The following is a 25,587-nucleotide window of genomic DNA, read 5'->3' on the forward strand; positions in this document are numbered from 1 at the left end:
GGCCCTTTCTCAGATTACTAACGCCATCCACACACAGTGATGACTGCCAAGCTGTCATTAGGCAAAGCATTTCTCGCATAGCAGAGAAGAGGGACAAATGGAGAGATGCACAGACGGGGGTAGCTGAGGGTAACCTTCCACCAAATGCAGAATTCCTGGGCTGGGACCAAACAGCACAAGGGTTCTTCCGTCCCAAGGGTGCGACACGAGGGTGAAGCTAGCGTGGAAGCTGCTAATGACCTCAGAGCCGTTTTTGTGAGGGTGTGTGGCCGGGACTCCCAACGCTCTGCACTAGTTTGGACAGGCTGGAGGGTTATCTGAGGACAACCAGCTGGGAATAACAAGCTCCCAAAATCGTGATTGTGATGCCTCAGGCGTGTACCTGTTTGCATCAGAGAGAGATCTGAGCAAGAGAGGGAGAGTGTGAGCACAATCTGCTCGACCCCTGGAAAGCTGCTGCTGGTCAGAACGGGCAATTCACCATACGACTACCGAACGTTCGATGTAACCTCTCTCTCTAGGCGAATGCTTTGCTGTTTATTGGACCTGGTGTTACTACCTTCATCTTTGACAGTAGTATCATAATACTACTATCCTAAGACATAATTTGCTAAGCTTGGAACACGTGGCGACGACTCACTGCTAACCAATCACCACACGTTCCATCCAGTCCCCTGCTCTCTTTTCCCTCTCTGGCAGGGCTGTGGCAAAGTGCCCTCCCGCCTGGCCTGGCACCAGCGTGCCAAGTCCCCGCCCAGAAACCCGGGGCCAGCAGGCGGTATTACCCGTGTTTCTTTGAAAATATGACCAGTGTCTTATATTAATTTTGCTCCCAAAGATGTATGCTTTATTTTCAGGGGATGTGTCATATTTTCGCTCCAAGCTGCATGTGCTGGTGTTGTTTCTGTTCGATGGGCATGCTTCCATAGAAAAAACACTTCGTCTTACTAGGGGGGATGCTTTTATATTTAGCACTTCAGCAAGAAAACATCTACCACATCTTATTTTCAAGGGATGTCTTGTTACGAGGGAAGCGTAGACTAGCGCCCTCTTTATTGACTGGGCACTCTTAAACATACTCTCCCGAGGCCGACGGGGCAGCAGCGCAAAACGCTGCAGCACCATGGGCGGTGCCTACCCTGGTGGGCGGGCCGCAGTTCCGGCCCACCCAATCCCCACCTGCCCCTCACCCCACCCTTTCTAGAGCCCGCTGTATTCCTTTACTGCTAGTTAATAATAACGCATAATACAACTGGGTTTCTTGACCACGGTGGATAAGAGGTTCCAAGGGACTTTTAAAGTTTTGTTTTAATTTCTGCATGTGCTACGGAATTGTGTGGTAACTGTGGGTAGGTTGGCCTGTCTGGATTAGGGTGATTTCCTGGATATAGCCCTAGGCCTCTAAACTCGGATTTCATCAGTTTAATGGAGGCCAAAAGGACACTTTGGCTCATTCTGCCCATGCAGAATAATGCACTTTCAAACTGCTTTCAGTGCTCTTTGAGCTGTGGGTAGCGAAAATCCACTTGCAAACGGATTGTGAAAGTGGTTTGGTATTCGCGTATTGCAGAAGAGACCTTTGAAGTCGCACTCACCCATCTGACTGAATGAAAAGGGTTCTTTTTTTTTGAAGGCGACGATTTGCGGAGATACAAACGGATTTAAAAAAAATTATCTAAGAAGAAGTTCTGCTGGCGGGCGCTGGATAGGACGGCAAGAATTAAGAAGGCGAGGCTTTGCTAAGGATGAGAACTGCTGAACAAAATATGTTTCATGAGCGTTTCAAATCTCTGAGGGACTGAAGAACCGCTGGTGGTATGGGCAGGCTGACCAAAGGGGAGGATTATTTCTGATGAGCAGCTCTCCTGCACCCTCTGCTGGCATATGGAGGTTCGTTTTGTTTGAGATATTCGAGAAGGTTTAGACGGGACAGGCCAGGGTAGGGAACCTGCGGCTCTCGAGATGTTCGGGAACTACAATTCCCATCAGCCTCTGTCAGCATGGCCAATTGGCCATGCCCCGAGTGAGCTGATGGAGATTCCTGAAACATCTGGCGGCGCGGTTCGCAAACTGTGATTCATCAGATCTGGAAGCTTAAGCGTAGAGACGATATTGGGTCGAGTTGGAAGAAGCCCCAGGAGACCCGCATCAAGTCCAACCTGGCGGATACGCCAATCAAAAGCACTCCCGATAGATGGCCATCCAGCCTCCAAAGGAGACTCCACCACATTCCATTGTCAAACAGCCTTTACTGTCAGGAAGTTTTTCCTGATGTTCAGTTGGAATCTCTTTTCCTTCACCTTGAACCCATTACTCTGCAAAGGATCCTGGGACTCATTCTGGGTCATACCATACATTCAGTTCCTGGAAGCTCTGTCTATTTTAAAACACTCCTAACGTCTAGGGTGTTGTGGATTTTCCAAGCTGTATGGTCATGTTCCAGTAGCATTTTCTCCTGACGTTTTGCCTGCATCTGTGGTTGGTGTCTTCAGGATCTACGATGGTGAGAAGTGAAACAAATGGAGTATATATACTGTGGAATGTCCGGAGATTGGAACCATTTGCGTTATTGTGTTAAAGGGAGTGCAATTTACCGTGATTTGCATGTGACAGTGGGAGATCCACGGCTGCAGCATATGTATGGCGACAAAGTTGCGTAATCCAATTGGTAGGAACGTAACGGTTGCCTGACATTTTAATCCGTCTATTAAGCTTCCTGCAGGAGCATCCTGTGTCACGGGTGGGAGTGAATTCACTGAAACCGGCACCCAACGATTCTAGTATTAAGTACTCAAACATCCCCTGCAACTCTATGCTACAGGTGAAGAGCAGCACTATCGCGGAGAAGCCATACTCTATTCCATGCCAGCAATTTGAGACCCCCAGTAGCCACCCTCAAGGAACCCTTCTACACACACCATTCCTAAAACCCATTGAAAACTGCTAGGCAAATAGGTCCATATTAATCCTGTGGCTTAGTTGTACCCTGATTTGTTTTAATTATTGATGAGGTCATGTTGGAAGCCCAGACTGATGATGAAGTGTCACTGTCTTTAGCATCGTATTTTGACGTGGAGATCCATCTTGTGTGCCCAGATGTTCAGTGGTAAGCCACATGGAAGCTTAGCTGAAGGTTCTTTTGAGAAGGGAATATAGTACAGTCCCATGTCCTTTATATCCTACCACATCCTCCATCTTTGGCTTCCAGGTTGGCTGCTGGAGCCTGATGGGATCTGGAGGAAGATTTGGCCCAGGGACTTCTTAATTGCCAACTACTGAAAAACAAACCCAGATTCAGAGCCTCTTCTGGCTTCCCACTTCTGTTCAGCGTGGTGTAGTGGTTAAGAGCAGGTGGATTCTAATCTGGAGAACTGGGTTTGATTCCTCACTCCTCTACCTGAGTGGCTTACCTGATGAACCAGATGTGTTTCTGTACTCCTACATTCCTGCTGGGTGACCTTGGGCTAGTCACAGTTCTTCCGAAGTCTCTTAGCCCCACCTACCTCTCAAGGTGTCTGTTGTGGGGAGAGGAAGGGAAAGGAGCTTGTAAACCACCCCGAATCTCCTTACAGCAGTGGTTCTCAACCTTCCTAATGCCGTGACCCTTTAATATTGTGGTGACCCCCAACCCTAACATTTATCCATTTTACAGATGGAGAACACTGATGCAGAGAGTCTTAAGGTGACCCTGTGAAAGAATCGTTAAGATTCACGACCCCAAAGGAGCTCTGAGCTGAGTACAGAGAACCACTGCTTTATAGGAAAGGGGTGGGGGTATAAATCCAAACTCCACCCCTTCCTCCTTCTTCACTCTGATGATCCCCTCCCCCGGGCAGGCAGTTAACTGCTTGCTTCATTTCCCCCCTTCAGGTTAGTGCATTCAGGTCAGGAAAGAGGCTCCCACGCAGCCGGGATGGACGTTCAACCTTAGCTACTCGCACAGGGAATAGCGGCTGGGGATAGAGACCACCTCTTTAGGGCGGTAGGCGAGGCGGTGAGACCTTTCACAGTGGACCCACTTGGCATGGTGCAGGGCTGCCACAACCACTTAGCAAGAAGCTGACCAATCCGCGATAGCGACTGAGGTGGTAAAAGCAGAAAGGCCCTGGCAGAGTTCTCCAGCAGCTACTTTCTATTCCTACTCTCCAGTTCAGTCGTGAGTTTAAAAAAAAAAAATTGGCCGTTCCTCAGTATTCACAAGAACCGATGGAGCAAAGCCAAAGAAAAACATTGCCTAAGGGAAGAGGGAAAATATACACAAAATCACAACAAACCAACAGGGTCCATTGAAAGCCTGAGAAAATAAAAATGATTTAACTCCAGGGTTTGCCTGAAACTGAAGAAGATGTTCAGGAGCAAGAGCTGAGGAGAGGCCGCAGAAGAAGGTGCCGCTGCCTACTCTCTGGGAAACTCGGGTGCTTTGAATTAATTGGCCTGAGGGTAATACCCTTTTGGATGAATGATAGCAACCCTAAGGTTTCGCTGGCAGGGGCAACATATATTTCAGTACTTATGTCCCTTAAGCAACTGATTTAAACAATTCCACTGCACAAGATCCATATATCACGGAGCTTCTAAAGGGGAAAGAAGTCACTCCTTTTTGAGAAGACGGGAATGCACAGAAAAGGGCCCTTGTGGGTTATCTGAGTGAACAGTCCCATACAAGAGTAAATAGCTTTTACATCCTCAGCCCTGAACTGCTGAAGCATTTCGACTTGTGCCTGAAAGCAAACAGGTCAAATGAAACTCTGGATCATAAAACTGTATAGATTATGATTAACTGCAAGTGCTTATGGGCATTTATTCTGAGTTGCCTAAAGAGTTTCTGTTAGTTACAGGAAGGGGCTGAGGCCCCGCTTTCAGCCTCTGGGAATCCCATTTTGTTCTGTGGCTTCCAAGATCATAGCCATGGGCCCAAAGCCATGAGGACTAGCACCTTGTATTGTTGAAGGCTTTCACAGCCAGAATCACTGGGGTTTTGTGGGGTTTCTGGGCTGTAGGGCCGTGTTCCAGTAGCATTTTCTCCTGATGTTTCGCCTGCATCTGTGGCTGGCATCTTCAGAGGATCCGATGGTAGTAAAGCACCTTGCTTTCTTTTTAAAAAAGAGGAAGGTATGAAGCTCACTTGGGTGGGTTACCTTGGGCCAAACAATTTCTCAGCTTCATCTTTGCAGAGGATTGTTGGGGACATAAAATGTGGAAGGCGCACCACCCTGAACCTGCCTGCAGGAAATACAGAAAATGCTAGGTAGAAAGACAAATGGATGGACAGGTTGGTGTGATCTTACTAAACGTAAAGATCTTGATTCATTGTAGCTCATAGCGAGGCTGGGATTGCACGGTTGTAACCCTTTTCCAAGGGAGATGGCATCATTTCCCATCCTCCATTCAGCAGCGAGGAAGGAAGAATGACTGGTGCTATCTGGTGCAGGGAAGAGCTCCCACCGGAGCCAAACCACCTCCAGTACCTGTCAAAAAGGATCAGCCTCCTATCCAGGTGGTGTAATGTGGTTAAAACAGAGTGGCTTCTAATCCTGGAAGAACGGGTTTGATTCCCACCGCGCTGCTGCTTCTCCATTGGCAGAGGCTTATCTGGTGAACCAGATGTGTTTCGGCACTCCTGCATTCCTGCTGGGTGACCTTGGCTGAGTCACAGTTCTTCCGAACTCTCCCAGCCCCACCTACATCACAAGGTGTCTGTTGTGGGGAGAGGAAGGGAAAGGAGCCTGTAAATGCCACCCTTGAGTCTCTTAACTTGGGAGGAGCTGGATTTATATCCACCTTTCTCTCCTGTAGAGGAGACTGAAAGGGGCTTCGCCCTTTCCTTTCACCCCTCGACAAACACCCTGTGAGTCGGTGAGTTCGAAAGGCGTAAAGAACTGTGGAGTAGCTAGGTCACTTACAACTAGAACTGGCTTGAGTGCACAAATATCTGGTTTCACCAGATAAGCCTCCACCGCCTTTCAAAGCGGCAGAGCCAGGAATCAAACCTGGTTCCCTCCAGACAAATACCTGCTCTTAACCACTACACCACTGCTGCTCCAGGAGAAAGGTGGGGTATAAATCCAAACTCTTCTTCTTCTATTTATGACTTGTTTTTAAATCCACTCTCCTTTATGTTGCCCGTTTTCAGCTTGTACCTACAAGAATCAAGAGTGCCGTTTGTTGCCATCAAATTTACTTGACCCGCGGATTCTCTCTGCATAATGGAACTGCCGAAAGATGGTGCCCTTTTAAAACCGTTGTACGGTTTCATATACGAAGCTAAAATGTCCTGGGATATTGAGGATTACGGATGCTTTATCTAGACTTTGGAGGAAAGGAAGGCGAAGTTGTAAGTTGTTTTCACAATGGAGCTTAAGCATGGATTATTGCCAATGGTTATCAGCCAAATTAACATGTTCACTGAAAGAATCTGGTCTTGGGACCCTCGGCATGGCACAGCTATGTTTTGAGTCAGGCAGTTTAAGAATTGGAAGGGCAGATTTAATGCCAAGGTAACTTACCTCTCAGGAAATGGCTGAAAATACTCAGGATCACGTGCCGCTTGTGCACTGAAGAAATTAAATTTCTGTGTCAAGCTAAAAAGAATTGACCCTCCCTTCTGTTCTTTCCTTATTTCTTAATCACTAACCCAGACACAGTCCTAGTGATCTAATCTCAGATGGAGCAGACAGAAGGACTTGTAATGAAAGACTCATCAGATGATGGTACTTGGCTGCAGAGGCGTATCTAGAAATGTAGCCCAGTGCAAAATCTGAGTTTTCACACACACACTCATCGTATGGGCAACCGCCCTTCCCCACCATAACTAAACAACATTTTTTCCCACCAGGTCTTGAAGCCAGTGTATGGACCTAGGGGTGGGGGAGGAGGAGGGGTGAGGAGTGATCCCCCCCCCCCGCCCCCATGACTAAATCCTTTTGGGTTCCCTAAATTGTTATATGGTTGTTTAGGATTATGGTGAGCCCTTCTAAGAGCCCCTTTGGGGATGGTATTTTCTCTGCTATCGAATGAGAGCTGAATGAATGAATGAATGAATGAATGAATGAATGAATGAATGAATGAATGAATGAATGAATGAATGAATGAATGAATGAATGGCTGCCACCCAGGGACATTTGACCCCATATGTCCCCCTGGGCAGTACACCCCTGCTTGGCTGTGAAGAAACTTACAGGGATGCCTCTGTAGTTCTAGCAGCCATTTCAACTACTGGAGCAGTTAATATTAGAAAATTAAGTAATCAGCTGTCAGGTATGAGAGGCGGGCTATGATTCTCACAGCCTCCAGTACCAGAGGGACAGGGAGAAAAGCTCTCATATGTGTAGTCTTAGGAGCTGCATGCAAGCAATTTGACCAGGGCTTTTCTTTAAAAAACTGCTAATTTCTCTTCCTCGTGTGGTTTTAAGCTTAGTTCACTCACATCTCATTTCCTCTCTCTGCCTCTTATTTTCAGCAACTGGATCTTCACTCTTGTCCAAAGCCAATTGTGTTCATCATCCATTCATTCCTTTCAGCCAAGATTACGAGACTTGGTCTGGTAGCATAAACTCTGTCCATCGATTTTTGTTTGCACAAAAGAAAACAGGAACAAAAGGCTAATCAGAATGGCAACAGGCAGTCTGGCCACAAGCGTGGCTGCACCCAACATATGTAACCGCTGCGTGCAGGAACTTTGCTTGTGTTGGGACAGTTACGAGAACAAAGTGCAGAAGAAATAAGAATAATCAAGGGAAACCCGAGAGCGCAAGAACATTCACTTCAACTAATTTTGATTTGCAGTGGGGACGTGAATGGGGGAGACACAACATAGATCACTATGAATAATGGCAAACTGCTGAAGGAATCATTGCATCGGTGTTTCAGATTCATTATTGTGCCTGTCAGTGATACAGAATAGTAGATTTTCAACTGGGTTTGAAAGGATTTGGGGATTCCTTGGGATAATCAGGAGCTTCGAGAAGATCAATATTAGAAGTCATGCTTCCTTGAAAGATAGCTTGTCCTCACTTATCTTCCAGTGCAACAGCTATCGCGGCTGCAAAGTAAAAGTATTGGAGTGCTTTCTAGGATACAGATCTTTACAAAAAGAACAGAAACAAGTAGCTACTGCTGGCAGCCTGGTACAAAACAAATGAAGCGTGCCTTAAAAACACCACCCGTGCTCTTCTGCAACATTTAGAGGGTTTTGGCACATAAAGGGATGTAGCTAGGGTCCCTTGATTAGGAAGTTTTGAAAACTACTACAGTGATCAAGGGCTAAGTAAATAGGCTATAATACACTAGGTACTCACCTGTATTGGATTTGATCAATGAAATTGTCAGACGCTATGTATAACGGAATCTTTTCTCTGAGCAATCTTCCAGTTTTGATAAAGTGCCAGAAGAGAACACCTTTCTGCAACCTGTACACCAGCTAAATCATTAGCTGCCTAGATGCTAGAGCCACACAGGATGAGAATGGCTTGAAAGCTCACAGTATTCGTGCTGTTTTTCTCCAAAAGATCTGTAAATGCCACAGTATCACTGCATAATTTGGGGTTGGGAGGGGAAGGCCAGAGCCGGCTGCAGCAACAAGATAGTATTCCTAAGCCACGCAACCACCAACGGAATACCCAAGGTGTGTCTTAAGTGCCTTTATTTAGGATAGACAGAAGGTTAGCCACTCCTAACATGTAGCTTCATAAGCTGCTGTGTTCATCCCGCTGGTAGAATGAAATAAGCTGACTTTTTAAAAAAAGGCTTTATTCAGTAGATAACTTTTGTAATAAATTCTGAGATGCACGATGCAGCGCTAACCACTTTGGTGGAACTACAGTGAAGGCAGCAATTGATTTTTATTTGCAGGCCGCATGCTTAAGCAAGCATGAGCTGATAGGCAGGCCCACTAGGTGCCCCTGTTGGGTTATCTCCACACCAGATACCATCCTCCCCAGCACGGACAGCCACAGAGACAAAGGCAAAGCTTGGCCTTACTGTGTGTCCTGATTCACAGGGCTGCATAACTGAGAGGCCCTCTGCTCCAATTTACAAAGTTGTGGGGTGGTATCTCAAGGGTTAAGGTTCATGGGGCAGGTGGAAAGGCTTACAGACAGAGGTTAGATGTAGTCCTTCTCTTTCCCTATCATGAAATGTCATTTTATGCACAATATGAAAGCAATATTGCGTGCACCAACACTGTCCTGTATATTTTTAAAAAGGCAATTGGGTAGACTAGCAGCAGCTGGAGCTAGTGGCTCATGGTAATATAAATATCCACTTGTAGATATTTTGGAACACAACTACCTTTGATATCTGCAGGCAGGCAGGCAAAGGGAACTCTCTGGTTTCATTTTAATTGTGCTCCTTGGAAATTAGATGGGTTAAATGAATGTTCACTTCATCAAACAGAGAGTTGTGATTTTTGTGCGCATGCCAAGCCTTAAAAGATCTTGCTTCTCTTACCGAAGACACACCTCACGTTCTGTAAGCATGTTAGTGTTAGCTGCTATTGATGGGCAAAATCCTTTGTGGATAGAGGAGCTGATATAGATGCAGCATTTCTGAACGCTAAACCATAGTCCAAAGGGTCTGCAGAATTGCACGCACTGTTGCCTGAGAAATATCACAAGCCGGGGGCATCTCGATTAAAATTTAAAGCTGATTAAGCAACCCCATGTTAAGAACAAACTTGGTTAGCCTCCATCATGGTTAGCAGTACTGAAGATGGGCAGGAGAATTTAGTGTCATACGAGGGAGCACACAGACTCCCCCACGTCTTAGCCCTCCACAGTTAAAATACAAGCAGCATTACATATACCCTAGTTCTGAACTGGGTTGGTATATAAAATAGCACGGTTCCACAGAGGGTTTCAAGCATGTGCCCTTATAGCAATTTTTAGTAATCCTGAGGTATTGTCGAAGGAATCACTTGGGTGCTGTGTGGTTTCCGGGCTGTATGGCCGTGTTCTAGCAGCATTCTCTCCTGATGTTTCGCCTGCATCTGTGGCTGGCATCTTCAGAGGGATCCTCACGAAGATGCCAGCCACAGATCTCAATATATCGAAAATCTTTCTGCGTAACAACCTTAACCAGAAATACAACTCTGAGGTATTTTAAGAAACCTACTATCCTTATAGAGACCTCTAAAACAGTTTGAAGTGCACAAAACTTTTGTGTGCACACAGGCCTCCTCTTTCACTTCAACCGAGAGAAGAAGTACGTTCTTAGCAGATCTCCTTTCTCCGTTTACTTAGGACAGCTTTGAAAAAAGGGAGCCACCCCATGAATTCATTAGAGCCTCTGTGTCTGTCAGCTAAAGAATTGCAGGTATTTTAGATTAAACTGCCTTTTGTAAAAAGTTAAAGAACACACAGAATTACCAACCTAAGCGATCACAGCCTTGCCTGAATTAAGAATTTTCCCTTAAATCTTCAATTAACCACAAATGGAACGTTTTTCATTTGAATGACAGAAATTAAAAATAATCTAGAATATTGTGTATGGTAAGGAAAGTGGATGCATATGTAAATTGTACTGCTTCTTTAAATACTTCTTTTAAAATCACTGGAATGTTATAGATAAGATGATCTTCCTTGTAAATAATCAGCATTCATCTATTAGTTATCAACAAATTACACAGTATGTCATGTAATTTATGGTGCTCAGATTATAATATGAAGAATAAGTGAATAACTAGTTTGTAAAAAGAAATTATTATATATTTATAGACAAATTAAATACAGATTTTGAACTGACTGTTATTTGGTTGGGGATGATAGAATGGAATATATGGAGCTACTCCAAATTTATAAGAATTTAGTTTAAAATATTTATATTTTAGAGGAAAAGACTATATTTAATAAAAAATATCATTTACTGGAACAGTTGTGACGCAATATTGATTTCTATACCGAGCAGTAGGTAGTGTATAAAAAATGACATATTGACTGAGAGACCACTTACATTTGTGTGTGTGTGTGCATGCGTACTGTCACAATCATAGCTGACCTATAAGTAGCCCATAGGGTTTTCAAATAACAGAAGTGACATTCAAGTAGTTCATATGAGCCCAAAACCAGTAATGGTGTGAAGATTGTAAGCCCTTTACTCCGTTTTAAGCAATACATTACGTGTCTTTCACACGCTGTCTTTGTATCGGAATCCGCCCCAGAGCTGGTTTGCGATTCCCTGCTGCATGTGGGCTAAGAGAGTTCTGAGAGAACTGCAACTTGCCCGAGGACAACCATCAGACTTCATGCAGAGGACCTGGTTCTCCAAACTGGAGTCCTACTGCTTTTAATCACCTCACCACGCTGGCCCTTAACATTGGTTTAATGCTTCTGAAATGTTTCAAATCAAGTTGATCGCTTTGGTAGCTGTGAGTCTAGCTTGGCCTTAAAGACTAACAGCTTATATATGCTTTGCTGAAGTAACGTTTGCAGTTGTGTGGGCAGTTTGCCTGCTTTCCTGGGGGAGAGGAGTATTTCTCCCTTCCAAAATATAAGAAGGAAAAACATATCAGAGTAAGCAGAGGCAGCCCTGGGGAAAACTGTAATAGGCAAAACCTGAGTTGGATTACAGCGTGATGCCCACTCCACTATGACCAAAACATTTTTTGCACCAGGACATTGGTGCCTGCAGGGGGTGCATCTTTAGACATAGCAGCACCAAAATTTCAGCATATCATCAGGAGACTGTCCTTATGCTACTCCCCAAGTTTGGTGATGTTTGGTTAAAGGAATCCAAAGTTATGGACTCCCAAAGGGGGTGCCCCTATCCCCCATTGTTTCCAATGGGAGCTAATAGGAGATGGGGGCTACAGTTTTGATGGTCCATAACTTTGGCCCCCCTGAACTGCACCAAGCTTGGGGGGTGCCATCATCTCCAGATGATACCCTGAAGTTTTGGTGCCGATACATCCAAAAATGCACCCCCTGCAGGAACATCCTAGAAATTTGCCCAAGAATCTTTGTTCTGCATTGAGTTTTCTGCATTGCTCCCTTTGTCAATGGGGGTTGCAGGCTGTAGAGGGGGGCACATTTCTGAATGCAGTCTCAACACTTTCAGGGTCTCCATCAGGAGACTGCCTAATGATACCCCCCAGGTTTGGTGCAGTTTGGTGCAGGGGCCAAAGTTATGGACCCATAAAACTGTAGCCCATCTCTATTAGCTCCCATTGGACAACAATGGGGATGCAGAGCACCCCTTTCTCCAAACTGGAGTCATAACTGGGGCTTTTAATCACCTCACAAGACAGGCCCTTACCAAACTTGGGGGGGTAATGCATAGAACAGTCTCCTGAAGTTGATCACCCGCTAATTTTAGCTGTCAGTCTAGCCCACAAAACTGCGCCCTGCAGGCCAAAATGAAAAACCCATAAATATACCCAGCAGATTGTAACGTTTGATACCCCCACAGAGTGATGCCTGGGCAGCTTGCCTGCTTAATGGGGAGAGGAGTATTTCTCCCTTCCAAAATATAAGAGAGCATATTTAGCACAGAACCACAAACTCAGAGGAAGACATCTGGAGTGCATCAAATGGGTTGCACCACTTTACACTGACTGTGCTAATAATTGATTCTACCATTTTTGGTCTCTCACAAACATGGCGGGGTGGGAAGGAGGGACGCTTTATATATTATGCAGGTGCTACCATTATTATCAGACAGGCAAAATGTCAGTACTTGAGCCATTCCAAATGACTGCTTCGGCATGCTTTGTCCTCACACTTGCCTGCATTGTGTGGTAAAATGCTGTTTACCGTTCGGCAATGATACCGTTTGGCAATGGATGATGCAATGGCCCAAACTATCCAAGACTGAGCAAGCTCACGCCAATATAACTTAAGTGGTTGTGGGTTCACAGTAGTCGGGAGGAAATGATCCGATTTTATTGAGTTCTGATGTATTGAGAAACTGTTAATGTCACCATGCCAACCACCCTCCCCTCTCAACAGACGCCAGAATATTTAATATCCAAAGCTGAGGCAGGTATTGGTAGGGTGCTGACCATGGGTACCATGACAGAAAGTTCTGGAAAAAAACAGACATGGCCGAGATGTGACTAACTGGAAAAGCTACCTACTGAACTCTCAGCTTAACTGGAACCGCTTGTCTTGAACTTTAAGGCTGTGCCTCTTCGCTCTACCGACTGGATCTGGTGGGCAGATCTGAGGGAGTGTCTGGGGTGAGTTTGAGCAATGTGTTCTGCTCGTGACCTTCTAACTAAGGTACTTCAGCAAGCAAGACAAATACTGACAGCTCTTCCAACAAAATGCAGAAGGATTTTGCCAGCTGGTAAATCTTTTTTTATAGCTACTTTGTTAACAACAAAGGAGGCGTTTACAGAGAGAAGAACCTCTTAAATTCTACAGACGAGAGGGGGAGAAAAATAAAGCCATTAACTGTTGTGATACTTGGCTTCTACTGCTCTAAACAGAAATCTGTACAAGACACACACACAAAGTCAAGATGGTTACTTAACAAATGTGAAGTAACTCGCTTCAGTGCAATTTATACGGCAGGCCTTTGCATACAGAATGCTGAACGTGCTGTAGGTTTCAGGCACGTAGACTATGTAACAGGACACTCCATGCAATGGGTCCATTTAATGCACCTTGTTTGTATGCAGATCATCAGTGTCTCTGGCAGATATCACTTCTTGGTGGTCTTTTCTAAAACCCACTCAATCACCTATAAAACATCCCAAGAAAGGCAATTAGAATTAGAGGTGAACGTGCAAAACAAATACAGTTCAGAGAGATTGGTGAATTTGTTGGAAATTCAAAGATTGAAAACGGTTGGCCAACAGCTCCGCTGGGCATTGTTTCCCAGAGTGTGTGGATATCAAAACCAGAGCAGGTGTTCTGGGGCAACGACAAATATTTAGCACCAATTAAGTCACTATGCAACAAATGTTAACGGGATGACCCAGTGCCCTTTCGCTGCTAGAGACAGCCTAATTCAACTTCTAGAATGCACAGTTCAACAAAAGCCAACACAACTTTGATAATCAAATGTCAGCTGTCATTCTGCAATATTGTCCCGTGCAGAGAAAATAACTTGGTGTTGGTGGAAAGTGCTGTCAAGTCACTGGTGACTTATGGAGACCCCACATGGTTTTCGAGGCAAGGGACCTTCAGAGGTGGTTTGCCATGGCCTGCCTCCGGGGGAGCTGAGAGAGTTCTGAGAGAACTGTGATCGGCCCAAGTCACCCAGCCAGCTTCATGTGGAGGTCAAAACATTTATGAGCAGCAGTGGCGTAGTGGTTAAGAGCAGGTGCGTTCTAGTCTGGAGGAACCGGGTTTGATTCGCCACTCTGCTGCCTGAGCTGTGGAGGCTTATCTGGGGAAATCAGATTAGCCTGTGCACTCCCACACACGCCAGCTGGGTGACCTTGGGCTAGTCACAGCTTTTCGGAGCTCTCTCAGCCCCACCCACCTCATAGGGTGTTTGTTGTACGGGGGGGAAGGGCAAGGAGATTGTCAGACCTTATGAGTTTCCTACAGGAGAGAAAGGGGGGATATAAATCCAAATTCCTCCTCCTCCTCTTCTTTTATCATTTATTAAACTTCTAGCCTGTCCCTCCCCTTTTGGACTTGGAGCGTTTAATAGCGTTTAACAACACAATAATCACATAACATAAAACCAACATCTCTAAACAGTCCAATCCTAGACTTTGTTACCTGTTTTACATTGCTGTTTGCGGCTTTAGTCATTTCATCCAGGAGCCCTCGAGATGTTTTCAGATCCTAAACATGAAATATATGTCACCCAACATGTTAAGTGGATCTCAACATTTACATTTAGCTTAAGGGAGAAAATAATAGGTTCACATTCTTTTAAAATGAATAATTAAGTAGCAAAAAAAGTAATAGTCCCCCCACAAATGCTCTCTAATGTTGATATCTGCTTTGAAAGTAGCAAATTCAACACAGCTGAACAAATCACCAAAACGTTCATCCTCTCAACTGGTTCTGGTGGGTTTTCCGGGCTGTGTGGTCGTGGTTGGGTGGATCCACCAGAACCAGTTGAATTCGGCCGTGAAAGCTTTTGACAATATGTTCATCCTCTCAGCCCTTGAGTTCATTTGCCCAGATTGCCATTCAATCTGATTTGCTAGGTGATCCATACATTCTCCTCTGAGCAGGAGGACATCTTATGGGGGGTTCCCTTTGTCCCATCGGGGAGGCAGGAAATAGATCTTTTCCTCTTCCTGTTGGTGGAACCGTCCCCAAATCCCCACAAAACCAAGGGGCATCACAGAAGACAGGTTTACTTAAAAAGGACAATGCGAGAAAAGAAGGGAACTGGCATCACAAGGGCGACTTTGAAACAATGTATATGATTCTATAACTAGTACTGGAAAACTGCAAGAAAACAGGGCGCAAGTTTGGGATGTGAAAGAGACCAAGATATGAGGCAAGCAGGTTCAGCTTAGTCCCCAGTATTAATGCAATTAAGTTATTTGGCCACTATCTCAGTTTCACATCAGCCACACCGATCTCACCATTTTCCAAGTATACCTTATTTATTTCCTTTCTGGGACTGAGATTCCTGCTAGTTTAACTGTAAACTATCACCCATTGGCTTGTATCTCCGGAGGTGCTTTAGAACCATTGCCCTACCATGACGTTTAGCAGCTCTGCACGACGGCAAAATGGCTCTCGTGGTGCCTGAAGCCTTCACATCTCCCAACATAAAAAAAACACTTTCATGCTGCTTTGTACATGCACCATGACAAAACAAAGTGGGGGTCAGTGGAACGCAATTATCAGGACTGGAACAATTACGCTGCAAATGGCTCGCAGCGTGAGGCCGTGTCCCTTCTCTCTCGTAGCAGGGCATACAGCCCTGAATAAATCATACAGCAACAAACTTCCAGATACTTCTTTGGTGTTATATTAATATAGACGGTATATACAACAGCTCAGTGTTCAACTCAATAGTGCACTGAATGTGCTACAAAGTGTTCTGTACAATTTTTACACACAAAATGTCTGAATCGAGGTCATAATACAAAGCATACACATCAACCACTGAACTAGTCAGGCATCTGAATAAGGGTATGTCCACAGCAGCAGATGGAAGGGATTCAATTACACTTCAAACTGACATTCACGGGGAAGATTTTTAAAGGATGTCTCAAAATTTCCTTGTGCCTAGAGGATGGTTCACATAGTACGAACCTTTTTGAGACCGAGTGCCCAAATTGCAACCCCAAACCCACTTATTTATCGCAAAGTGCCAACACGGCAATTTAACCTGAATACTGAGGTTTTAGTTTAGAAAAAACAGTTGGCTCCAAGGCGTGCATTACTCGGGAGTAAGCTTGGTGTTAGTCGATGGCTTTGCTTTGAAGCAACTGTGCAACTCTTCCAACAGGTGAATCACAACCCTAGGAGGGTTTACTCAGAAGCAAGCCCTATTGCCAGCAACCGAGCTTACTCCAAGGTAAAGGATTGTGCTTTTGTTCTTCACATGAAAATCAGTGGGGTTTAACAGCGCTTAACAGGGTTATCTACACTGCCTCCCCAAAACTAGGTCTTAGGTTTAATGCAAATAATCAAGCCCAGTGGCCCAGGCCAGCCTAGATGTGTGTGTGTGGGGGGGAGGGGGTGACTCTGTTTACACGTGCCCACAGAGAGCGCTCTGAGTGCCACCTCTGGCACCCGTGCCATAGGTTCGCCACCACTGACATAGTATGTAATTTGCAAGGGTTTTTTGTGTACATAATGTAGAGTGTGAATGTGACCAACAGGAGCTGGAAAAACTGTACCATGTGGGCTAATCAGAGAGCTGGGATCAGCTCATGGCTCTCTGCCAATCAAATACACACACACACACACCCCATTTGTTATGTAAAAGGGCCCTAGACATTTAGCTTCAGAGTGCATACGTTGAATTCAGTCTTGTCTGCAGGTGGACACAAGTGAGTGTCAAGTGCCATGAAGCCGCTTCTGATTCATGGTGGCCCTTTGAACCAATGTCCTCCAAAATGTCCTATGGTTAACAGCTTAGCTCTGGTGGACATAACAGACTACATATCCTACTGTGATACTAATATGATTCAGCTGGCACAGTATGAAGGAGGCACACATTTGCTCCCTAACGTAGCAATTAGCTTGAAACTCCAACCTGAACTGGGTTCTCATTTGCTCCGTGCCACGATAACCTTTGGCTACCTTCAGCTACCAGATTAAGCAATGGCCATTCCCTTATGGTCCAGGAGTTCTGTATGAAGAGAGGCACAGCTACTGTAAAACTCTGCTTTTTCAAGATGAGCACTTAGTGAAGGAAGAGCACTTGCGGATCTGTGGTGTAAAAGTCAGAAGAAGCGAAGGCATGTTGTCACTCGGGGAAAAGGAGTGCTGCGTTCACGCTAAAAGGAGCTTGCAAGCACTTTGTTAAATTGATCCCATGCGTCCCTTGTCAGCCTTGAACTTTTACCATGCATAAAAAAGTTTTATTGCCTGGGGTATCACTGAAAGGCACGTGGCGTGGCCACCTCACTGAAGCTGATCAGGGCTAGGTCTGATCAGTGCTTGGATCGCTTGGATGAATAACCCATGTAGAGCTCCATGAGAAAAGAAAGGAGGGATATGAAATGCAATAAAGTAGAACTACCTTTAAGTAGAACTTGGAAATCTCAAAGAGACGTTGGCTGCAGGTCGCAAAGCACTTGTGGTCTTCAGCAATGCTGTGCGCTCGGAGGGTTTTAGTCACCACTTCCTTCAGCATCTTGAAGAAAACATCGGCATATTTAATACCTTGAGATCCAATATGCAATAGGCTTTAGTTGTAGATTGGATTTTCATCTGCCTAGAATGATGTCAACCCTGCTAAATAGCCAATCCTGACAGCCAGCATTGTGTAACGATTAGATGGTCAGCCTAGGGCAGTGATAGTGAACCTTTTAGAAACTGAGTGCCAGGGGCGGAGCGAAGGGAAACTGCACCTGGGGCATGCATGCACCCTGTGCCCCTTCCATGCCACCGCCCTGCCCTGGAATGCCCCCAGAATGTCCCGAAACACCCCCACCCTGCCTCGGAACACCCTCACCACACCCTCGCCACACCCCCGCAGGGGCACGCACCCAGTACATCACGCACCCCTCACCCCCTTGGTGCTATGCCACTGCTGAGTGCCCAAACTGGGGCGACAGCTCGCGTGCCCACAAAGAGGGCTCTGAGTGCCACCTCTGGCACCCGTGCCATAGGTTCACCACCACTGGCCTAGGGTCTGGGAGATCGGGGTTCAGAGTCTCATTCTACCGTGGAAGCCTGCTGGGTGACCTTGGGCCAGTCACACAATCTCAATCTAACGCCGTGAGGACAAAATGGACAAGTGAAGAGCCTGGCCTCCTAGGAGAAAGGGCAGGGTAGAAAATATACTAAATACACAAAAAAAACCCATTACTGACATGTAGTCCCCAAGAGCAGCAACCAGTCACGGCTGAAGAATCCCTGTGTGTTACATGTGTACACAACTTTCATACCAAGTTTAAGTGTACACCTTAAAAAATATGATGAATGCACACATTTGGTCGTCTCACTCCAAACAAGAAATCTAAAAAAACAATTCCACCGTCTTTCATCTGAAGAAGCAAACAGTGCGCTTGCTTACCTACTTCATGAGAATGGGTAATGCAGTCATAAAATATTTAAACTGCCTTTTGAAGATGAAACTTTGAAAAATATTACTGTTTAAAACCATCACATACACTTGCTTCCAAGTTCTACTCTTTTTTGACTGGTAGCATTTTCATTTGATTTGTTTCCCTCTTTGGCGCCGTCAGGATCGGCTGTTTCATGCATAAGAATCTCCTGTACTGAGATAGCGCTCCGTCTGGGGAAAAGAATGTGGTTTCCCCCAGGGCTTCAAAACTACACAAAGGTTTAACATTTTATCATGTTGAATTTTAAACTATGGAATAGACCAGCCTCTTCCCTCATCTGCCACCTGTGCTAATTGTACATTTTGCCTTCTATTTGCTTCTAGATGATGCAAGGCACACAAAAGTATATTAAAGTAGGTGGCAAGGACTGGAGAACTAGTAAACACGAGCAAAAGAGAAATATTCAAAAGAAGAAGAGGAGTTTGGATTTATACCCCATCTTTCCCTCGTGTAAGGAGACTCAAGGTGGTTTACAGGCTCCTTTCCCTTCCTCTCCCCACAACAGATGCCTTGTGATGTAGGTGGGGCAGAGAGAGTTCTGAAGAACTGTGACTAGCCCAAGGTCACCCAGCAGGGATGCAGGAGTGCAGAAACACATCTGGTTCACCAGATAAGCCTCTGCCACTCAGGTGGAGGAGTGGGGAATCAAACCCAGTTCACCAGATTAGAATCCACCTACTCTTAACCACTATACCACGCTGGCAACGGGAGCTATTAGAGAAAGTTTCAGGAGGATGCATATAAAGCCACTGAGGGAGACCACAAGGCCTTGTGGGTCTCCTATTGAGGAAAAGGGACTTCTTACAATGATGGAAAATTTTAACTTTACACTATGCTCCACTTATGCCAGCTATATTTAGGGATGGCAACTCCCTTGTCCCCTTTGCTTGTCGCCACCTTGAAAAATCCTTTACCCGTGTGTGTTTCTGAGACCGTGATTCCTTTGTTGGCTTTGATATTTCTGTCTCTTTAGTACATCGCCGGCTTGCTGGGTTGTTCTTTGTAGTTACTTTGTGCACCTGACTATAAGACTGTTTGGCAGCCACAGAAGACAGAGAGATCGATTTATCTGGGTGCTGCCTTGTGGCACCTCTTGATCGGCAGCCGCTGCTGCTTCCGCTTGCCTGGGACAAGAGAGAATCTGTACTTTCGGATTTCATTAACCTAGAAAGAGCAGGGGGAAATAAAAGAGAAGAAGAAGAGCTGGATTTATATCCCCTCTTTCTCTCCTGTAAGGAAACTCAAAGGAGCTTACAAACTCCTTTCCCTTCCCCCACCCCCCACAACAAACACCCTGTGAGGTAGGTGGGGCAAAGAGAGCTCCAAAGAACTGTGACTAACCCAAGATCAGCCAGCTGACGTGTGTTGGAGTGCACAAGCTAATCTGGTTCACCAGATAAGCCTTCACAGCTCAAGTGGCAGAGCAGGGAATCAAACCCAGCTCTCCAGATTAGAGTGCATCTGCTCTTAAACACCACACCACACCACGCTACACCAGATTTTTATATATTGGTTATCACATGAACAATGAAAAGCTATCCTGTTGGACTGAAAATATCCTTCAGCCTGGCACGTGGTAACTAAATTATGCCAACTTTGGTGAGTTTGTGACCTTCAGCAACCCAGTATGACTTATTTATTGATTTATTTACGTTATTTATAATCCGCCATTCTCACTGGGCATCAAGGTGGATTATATAGAATAAATCAATACAGTCGACAGAACCAGAGGTGAAGTGCAAAATAAGACTTCCCATGACACGTTCAATGAAAGCAAAAAAAAACAAAAACGCAGAGGGAACCCACATACAGCAACAGACAATAGAAACCATGCACAGTAGTTAACAGGGGCCAAGTGGCTGGCTGCAGTGCTGTGTCAACACGCCACTCCCATAGAGGGTGCCCAGTGGTGTGAAGAGGCTTGAGAAGTGAAAAAGCCTCCCTACTGCTAAGAAGCCTCCATTTAGCTTAATAAATTTATGCCACCCAAAGTCCCAGCTGCTGGCAAAATGTGGCTAATGCCTGGGAGGAGGAGGAGGAGGAGGAGAAGAAGAGGAGGAGGAGGAGTTTGGATTTATATCCCCCCTTTCTCTCCTGCAGGAGACTCAAAGGGGCTTACAATCTCCTTGCCCTTCCCCCCTCACAACAAACACCCTGTGAGGTGGATGGGGCTGAGAGAGCTCCAAGAAGCTGTGACTAGCTCAAGGTCACCCAGCTGGCGTTTGCTGGAATGCACAGGCTAATCTGAATTCCCCAGATAAGCCTCCACAGCTCAGGTGGCAGAGCTGGGAATCAAACCGGGTTCCTCCAGATTAGATACACGAGCTCTTAACCTCCTATGCCACTGCTGCCAGCTCCTCCCCTGGCCCGCCCCACTAAGCTGGTGGTAGGAGTGCTGGACCCTAGTGCTGTGTTTGGGGAGGGCCACAGCAGCCACATGCTGACGGATTCATCCCTCTGCCAGGACAAATGCCCGGGGGAGGGAAAATCCACCGGCACGGCCGCACACTGCTCCCGCTGGCAGATTTGTCCACCCCCTTTGGATGAGGCTGCTAGTCTGCATTACTTTCCAATATACTGGATTCAAAGGCTGCCAAAAGGTGATCAGACTTGTGTAAAAAGTGTGCAAGTGGAAAAAAGCATGAAGTGAAAAAAGATGTTTTTTAAAATCTAGAATATTACCCCTTGTTGGAACAGAAGCCATCCTGGTCTTTCGATCTGCGTCTCAGCTTGGATACTTCTGTGGGATGATCCCTTCGTAAAGATTCCCCATCTGGGATGCTTCCGGTCTCTGACAAAACAGCTGGAGACGGAAGAGGGCTCAAGACACACGGCACTGGGCAGCACTCCTTTGCACAAGTAGTCTGAGTTTCGTAACGGATAAGACGAGTCTGAAGTTCAGAAAATTCTGCATCTCTTTCCAAAGCCCTTCTGTTGTCTAGGCAGTATCTAGAGGGAAGTTAAAGAGAGTTGCCAGTCACACTGCAAGAGCGCTGTGAATTCTCCTCAGTTAAAGAGATCTAAATATTCTTTGTTTCTGGCTAGAAAGTTTGCCTAATGTGCCTACTGCAAAATGGAGCAAAACTGAAATTGGTGTTGTGTCAACAATGGTTTCATCTATACCAAACCTCAGTCTGCACTTTATCAGCAAGAGTATCAAACAACCACTTTGATTTTACCCAAGTCTGTTAAGTAATGACTAAAAATTCACATTCCCAGAAACATCAAGAATTTAAATATGCAAAATATATTGAACTTTGGCCAAAGTCATAATCAACAGCTTTCCCATCAAAATTTCAGTGAACAGTCTCAGAGCAAGTGAATAGGTGCTCTGGTCTTATTCCATCTACTGCAGAATCTGTGATACCTGTAAGCCCCTATCCTCGCGAGGATTTCTTTAAAGAACCTCAATCGTATAAATAGATGGGTTAAGAGTGTGAGATGAAAGTATTGGTTAATCAGTTTTGCAAGGGGTGAGAAAGGTTCGGTCAAGTCACAGCTGATTTACGACAACCCTGGAGGGTTTTTGAGGCAAGAGATGTTCAGGCCCCTTCCGCACATGCAGAACAATGCACTTTGAATCTACTTTCACCATTGTTTGCAAGTGGATTTTGCTTTCCGCACAGTAAAATCCAGCTGCAAAGTGCATTGAAAGTGGATTGAAAGTGCATTATTCTGCATGTGCGGAAGGAGCCTCAGAGGTAGTTTGCCAATGCCTGACTCTGCATAGCAACACTGGACTTTCTTTAGTGTTCTCCCATCCAAGTACTAGCCAGGGTTAACTCTACTTAGCTTCTAAGATCTGACTAGATTGGGATAACCCGGGCTATCTAAGTCACGGCTTTGCTGGTATTACAGACTTAATAATGCAGTGCCTGGAATAGAAAATTTAATTAGCGATCAACTGACATCCTAATTTCAGTTTAAGATTTTACATCAGTTCTATGGACACATTGGTGTTTGTTTGGAAACCACAGTTCCCAGCTATTAGTTTTGTTCAAAAAGTTGTAGGAAATGTTCAGTATGTAACGTATTAGAGTTTTTCTTCTAGTTGTAAGAACTACCAGCAGTGGAAAACAACAGCACTCAACTAAAATCATACTCAATGAATCCATTCACCTTAGCTTTTACTATTAAAAAGGGCTTCTCCTTCCAAGTGTGCTTGCTTCAAAGTTCAGAATAGTTATTTCAGTGTCTCAAAAAGGCGCATACAGTGAGGGTTTGGTAAATTAATTTTGGTTTTGATTTGTATCCCTACTGACTTGATTCAGTTTTTTAAAACTTTTTCTTTTCAAAATTGCAGCTAATGTATTTTGTTCCTGGACCGACCTCTCGCTTTTCATTTGTATTCTGAAAAGATTGTATTCTGAAAAGCTTCTGAAAAGATTTGCCATTAGTAAGAAATAAAGGCTGCTCATTAACATGCACGTCGTGCTACCAGAACCTTCAAAGTGTTTGACGATCAATAACAACCACCAACTCAGCCCGTGAAATCTTGAAGAAGTCCTTTGAAGTCGAGACTAAAACACCTCCAGCAAATTGCTCTGCTTAACTATTCCTGTGTTTCATACATCTGCACCAAACTGCCAGGCAGACAACAGCAAACAAAATTAATTAACATGGAAAACTTCTCCATTTAGCAAAAAGGGAGGGGGAGGGGATGCAAGTCCTCTTGGTTGTTCCTGGGGGCTTTTGCTGTAGGGAACAAAGAGATGACATATTTTGGGCATTCCTGAAAGTTCCACTAGTTCAGAAGTTACCAATCAGAGGTTTTACCTTCCTGCTCTACTCTACATTGGTCAGACCTCACCTTGAGTACTGTGTTCAGTTTTGGGCACCACAATTTAAGAAGGATGTTGACAAGATGAAACATGTCCAAAGGAGGGCAACCAAAATGATAAATGGTCTGGAGTCCATGTCATACGAAGAGAGACTTAGGGAGCTGGGGAAGTTTAGTCTGGAGAAGTTAAGGTTAAGGGGGGACATGATAGCGATAATTCTTTGAAGGGATCCCATGTCAAAGAGGAAGCAAGCTTGTTTTCTGCTGCTTCAGAGACTAGGACACGGAGTAATGGATTCAAGGTGCAGGAAAAGGGATTCCACCTAAATATTAGGAAGAACTTTCTGACGACCAGGGCTGTTCGACTGTGGAATTTACTGCCTCAGAGAGTAGTGGAGTCTCCTTCATTGGGGTTTTTTAAACAGAGGCTGGATGAACATATGTTGGGAATGCTTTGACTGTGTGTTCCTGCATGGCAGAGGGTTGGACTCCATCGCCCTTGGGGTCTCTTCCAACTCTGTGATTCTACGACTCTAGATTTACACAAGTTCTAACATTCCCAGAAAAGTTTCCATCTTCCATGTGTCTAGGGTTGTCAGTTCCAGGTTGGGAAATACCTGGAGATTTGGGGGGTGGAGCCTGAGGAGGGAGGGGTTTGGGGAAGGGAGGGACTTCAATGGAGTATAACGCCATAGAGTCCACCTTCCAAAGTGGCCTTTCTCTCCAGGTGAACTGATTTCTGCCACCTGGAAATCAGTTGGAATCCCAGGAGATTTCCAGCCGCCACATGGAGGCTAGCATCCCTACGTGTATCCCATAATATGATTGGAGCACTGACTCCACCAGCACACAAAGTCCAGTAGAACATAGGAGCTTACCCCATGAACCTGCTCTAGAAGAATTCTGAAGGGTCTCCTCCCCATCACCACCCAAATAGGGATGATCATTTTGCTATTGAACAGTTTGACAAAGCATAAAGTGATGTTTATTTTGTTCATCATGAGAACAAAGTCCATGTTAGGGTGTTGTGGGTTTTCTGGGTTGTATGGCCGTGTTCCAGTAGCATTTTCTCCTGATGCTTTGCCTGCATCTGTGGCGGGCATCGTCAGAAAAAGCAGGTGAAATGTCAGGAGAAGATGCCACTGGAACACGGTCATATAACCCGGAAAACACACAACCCCCTGGTGATTCTGGCCATGAAAGCCTTCGACAGCACAAAGTCCATGTTCTTAAGCAACCAAGGAAAGATGAGCTGAACTTTACATTAAAGAACTCAAAATACAACATGTCCATACAACGCCTAGAGGTGTGCATGATTAGCTGCTATTCACACAAGTCACATGGTGCAAACCTCAACATGGCAGTGGTGGGAAGTGCCATCAAGTTGCCGCTAACTTCTGGCGACCCCATAGGGTTTTCAAGGCAAGAGGTGAACAGAGGTAGTTTGGCACTGCTAACCTCTGGAACAACCCTGGACTTCCTTAGTGGTCTCCTAACCAAGTGCTAATCAGGACTGACTTTGCTTGGCTTCCAAGATCTGGCCAGATGGGGCTAGCCTGGGCTATCCAGGCCGGGGCAAAGGTCAACATCGGTTTCAATATTCTTCAGTGTGGATATCACAGCATCTCCTCTGCATCCCGGTTCTTTCTCATCCACCCCAACCCCATAATAATGGAACTGCCTCAATGTGTGAACTCTCAGTAATTTTCCTTATTGCTTTCATTCAGAAGTAAAAGGCTACTGTCAGAACATCTTCGGTACTCACCAACAGGAAAAACAATGTAACTGAATCAAATGAATTTGAATGTAACTGAATCAAATGAATCTGAATGTAACTGAATCAAATGTAACTGAATCAAATGAATCAAAGAATTGCAATTTTCATTTCACACAATTAATGTTAGCACATTCAGAAGGAGGTTCCCACCAGTATTATAGAACCAAAACACCAGTTGTGTAAATGAACATGTTTTCAAAAACAGAAGGAGAAAGAAGAATGAGAAAACAGTTCACAACACGAATGAGAAAGGGAACTTACTCTAGGCCGTGATAATGGCACCCAGCAGCTTTTTCAAAAGGCAAATTTCTCACTTCTTGAGTTGTAAGCTCTGGTGTCAGAAGAAAAGCGTTTTCACTGAAAAGTGGG

The 25,587-nt window shown here is 45.1% G+C and overlaps 1 protein-coding gene and 1 long non-coding RNA gene across 2 annotated transcripts in view; one reads left to right on the forward strand and one right to left on the reverse strand.

Annotated features, from left to right (window-relative positions):
* Positions 1 to 6,136: 6,136 nt before the first annotated feature.
* On the forward strand, positions 6,137 to 10,866 carry LOC125439142. The gene is made up of 3 exons (XR_007245486.1): positions 6,137 to 6,334; positions 7,460 to 9,894; positions 10,093 to 10,866. It is a non-coding gene; the product is annotated as an uncharacterized LOC125439142 (long non-coding RNA).
* Positions 10,867 to 13,275: 2,409 nt separating this feature from the next.
* The window catches only part of LOC125439491 (MDM2 binding protein), a 39,378-nt gene continuing 27,066 nt past the window's right edge, over positions 13,276 to 25,587 (reverse strand). Inside the window, exons 16-21 of the mRNA XM_048508592.1 lie at positions 25,480 to 25,575; positions 21,344 to 21,610; positions 19,576 to 19,825; positions 17,611 to 17,724; positions 14,670 to 14,735; positions 13,276 to 13,677 (exon numbers count right to left, since the gene is read on the reverse strand). Coding sequence (XP_048364549.1) covers positions 13,639 to 13,677; positions 14,670 to 14,735; positions 17,611 to 17,724; positions 19,576 to 19,825; positions 21,344 to 21,610; positions 25,480 to 25,575 — 832 coding nt within the window. The 3' untranslated portion in view covers positions 13,276 to 13,638. The remainder of the gene's footprint in view (positions 13,678 to 14,669; positions 14,736 to 17,610; positions 17,725 to 19,575; positions 19,826 to 21,343; positions 21,611 to 25,479; positions 25,576 to 25,587) is intronic.

This window comes from Sphaerodactylus townsendi, linkage group LG09 (genome assembly GCF_021028975.2).
Source record: "Sphaerodactylus townsendi isolate TG3544 linkage group LG09, MPM_Stown_v2.3, whole genome shotgun sequence".
In the NCBI taxonomy this organism is placed as follows: Eukaryota; Metazoa; Chordata; class Lepidosauria; order Squamata; family Sphaerodactylidae; genus Sphaerodactylus; species Sphaerodactylus townsendi.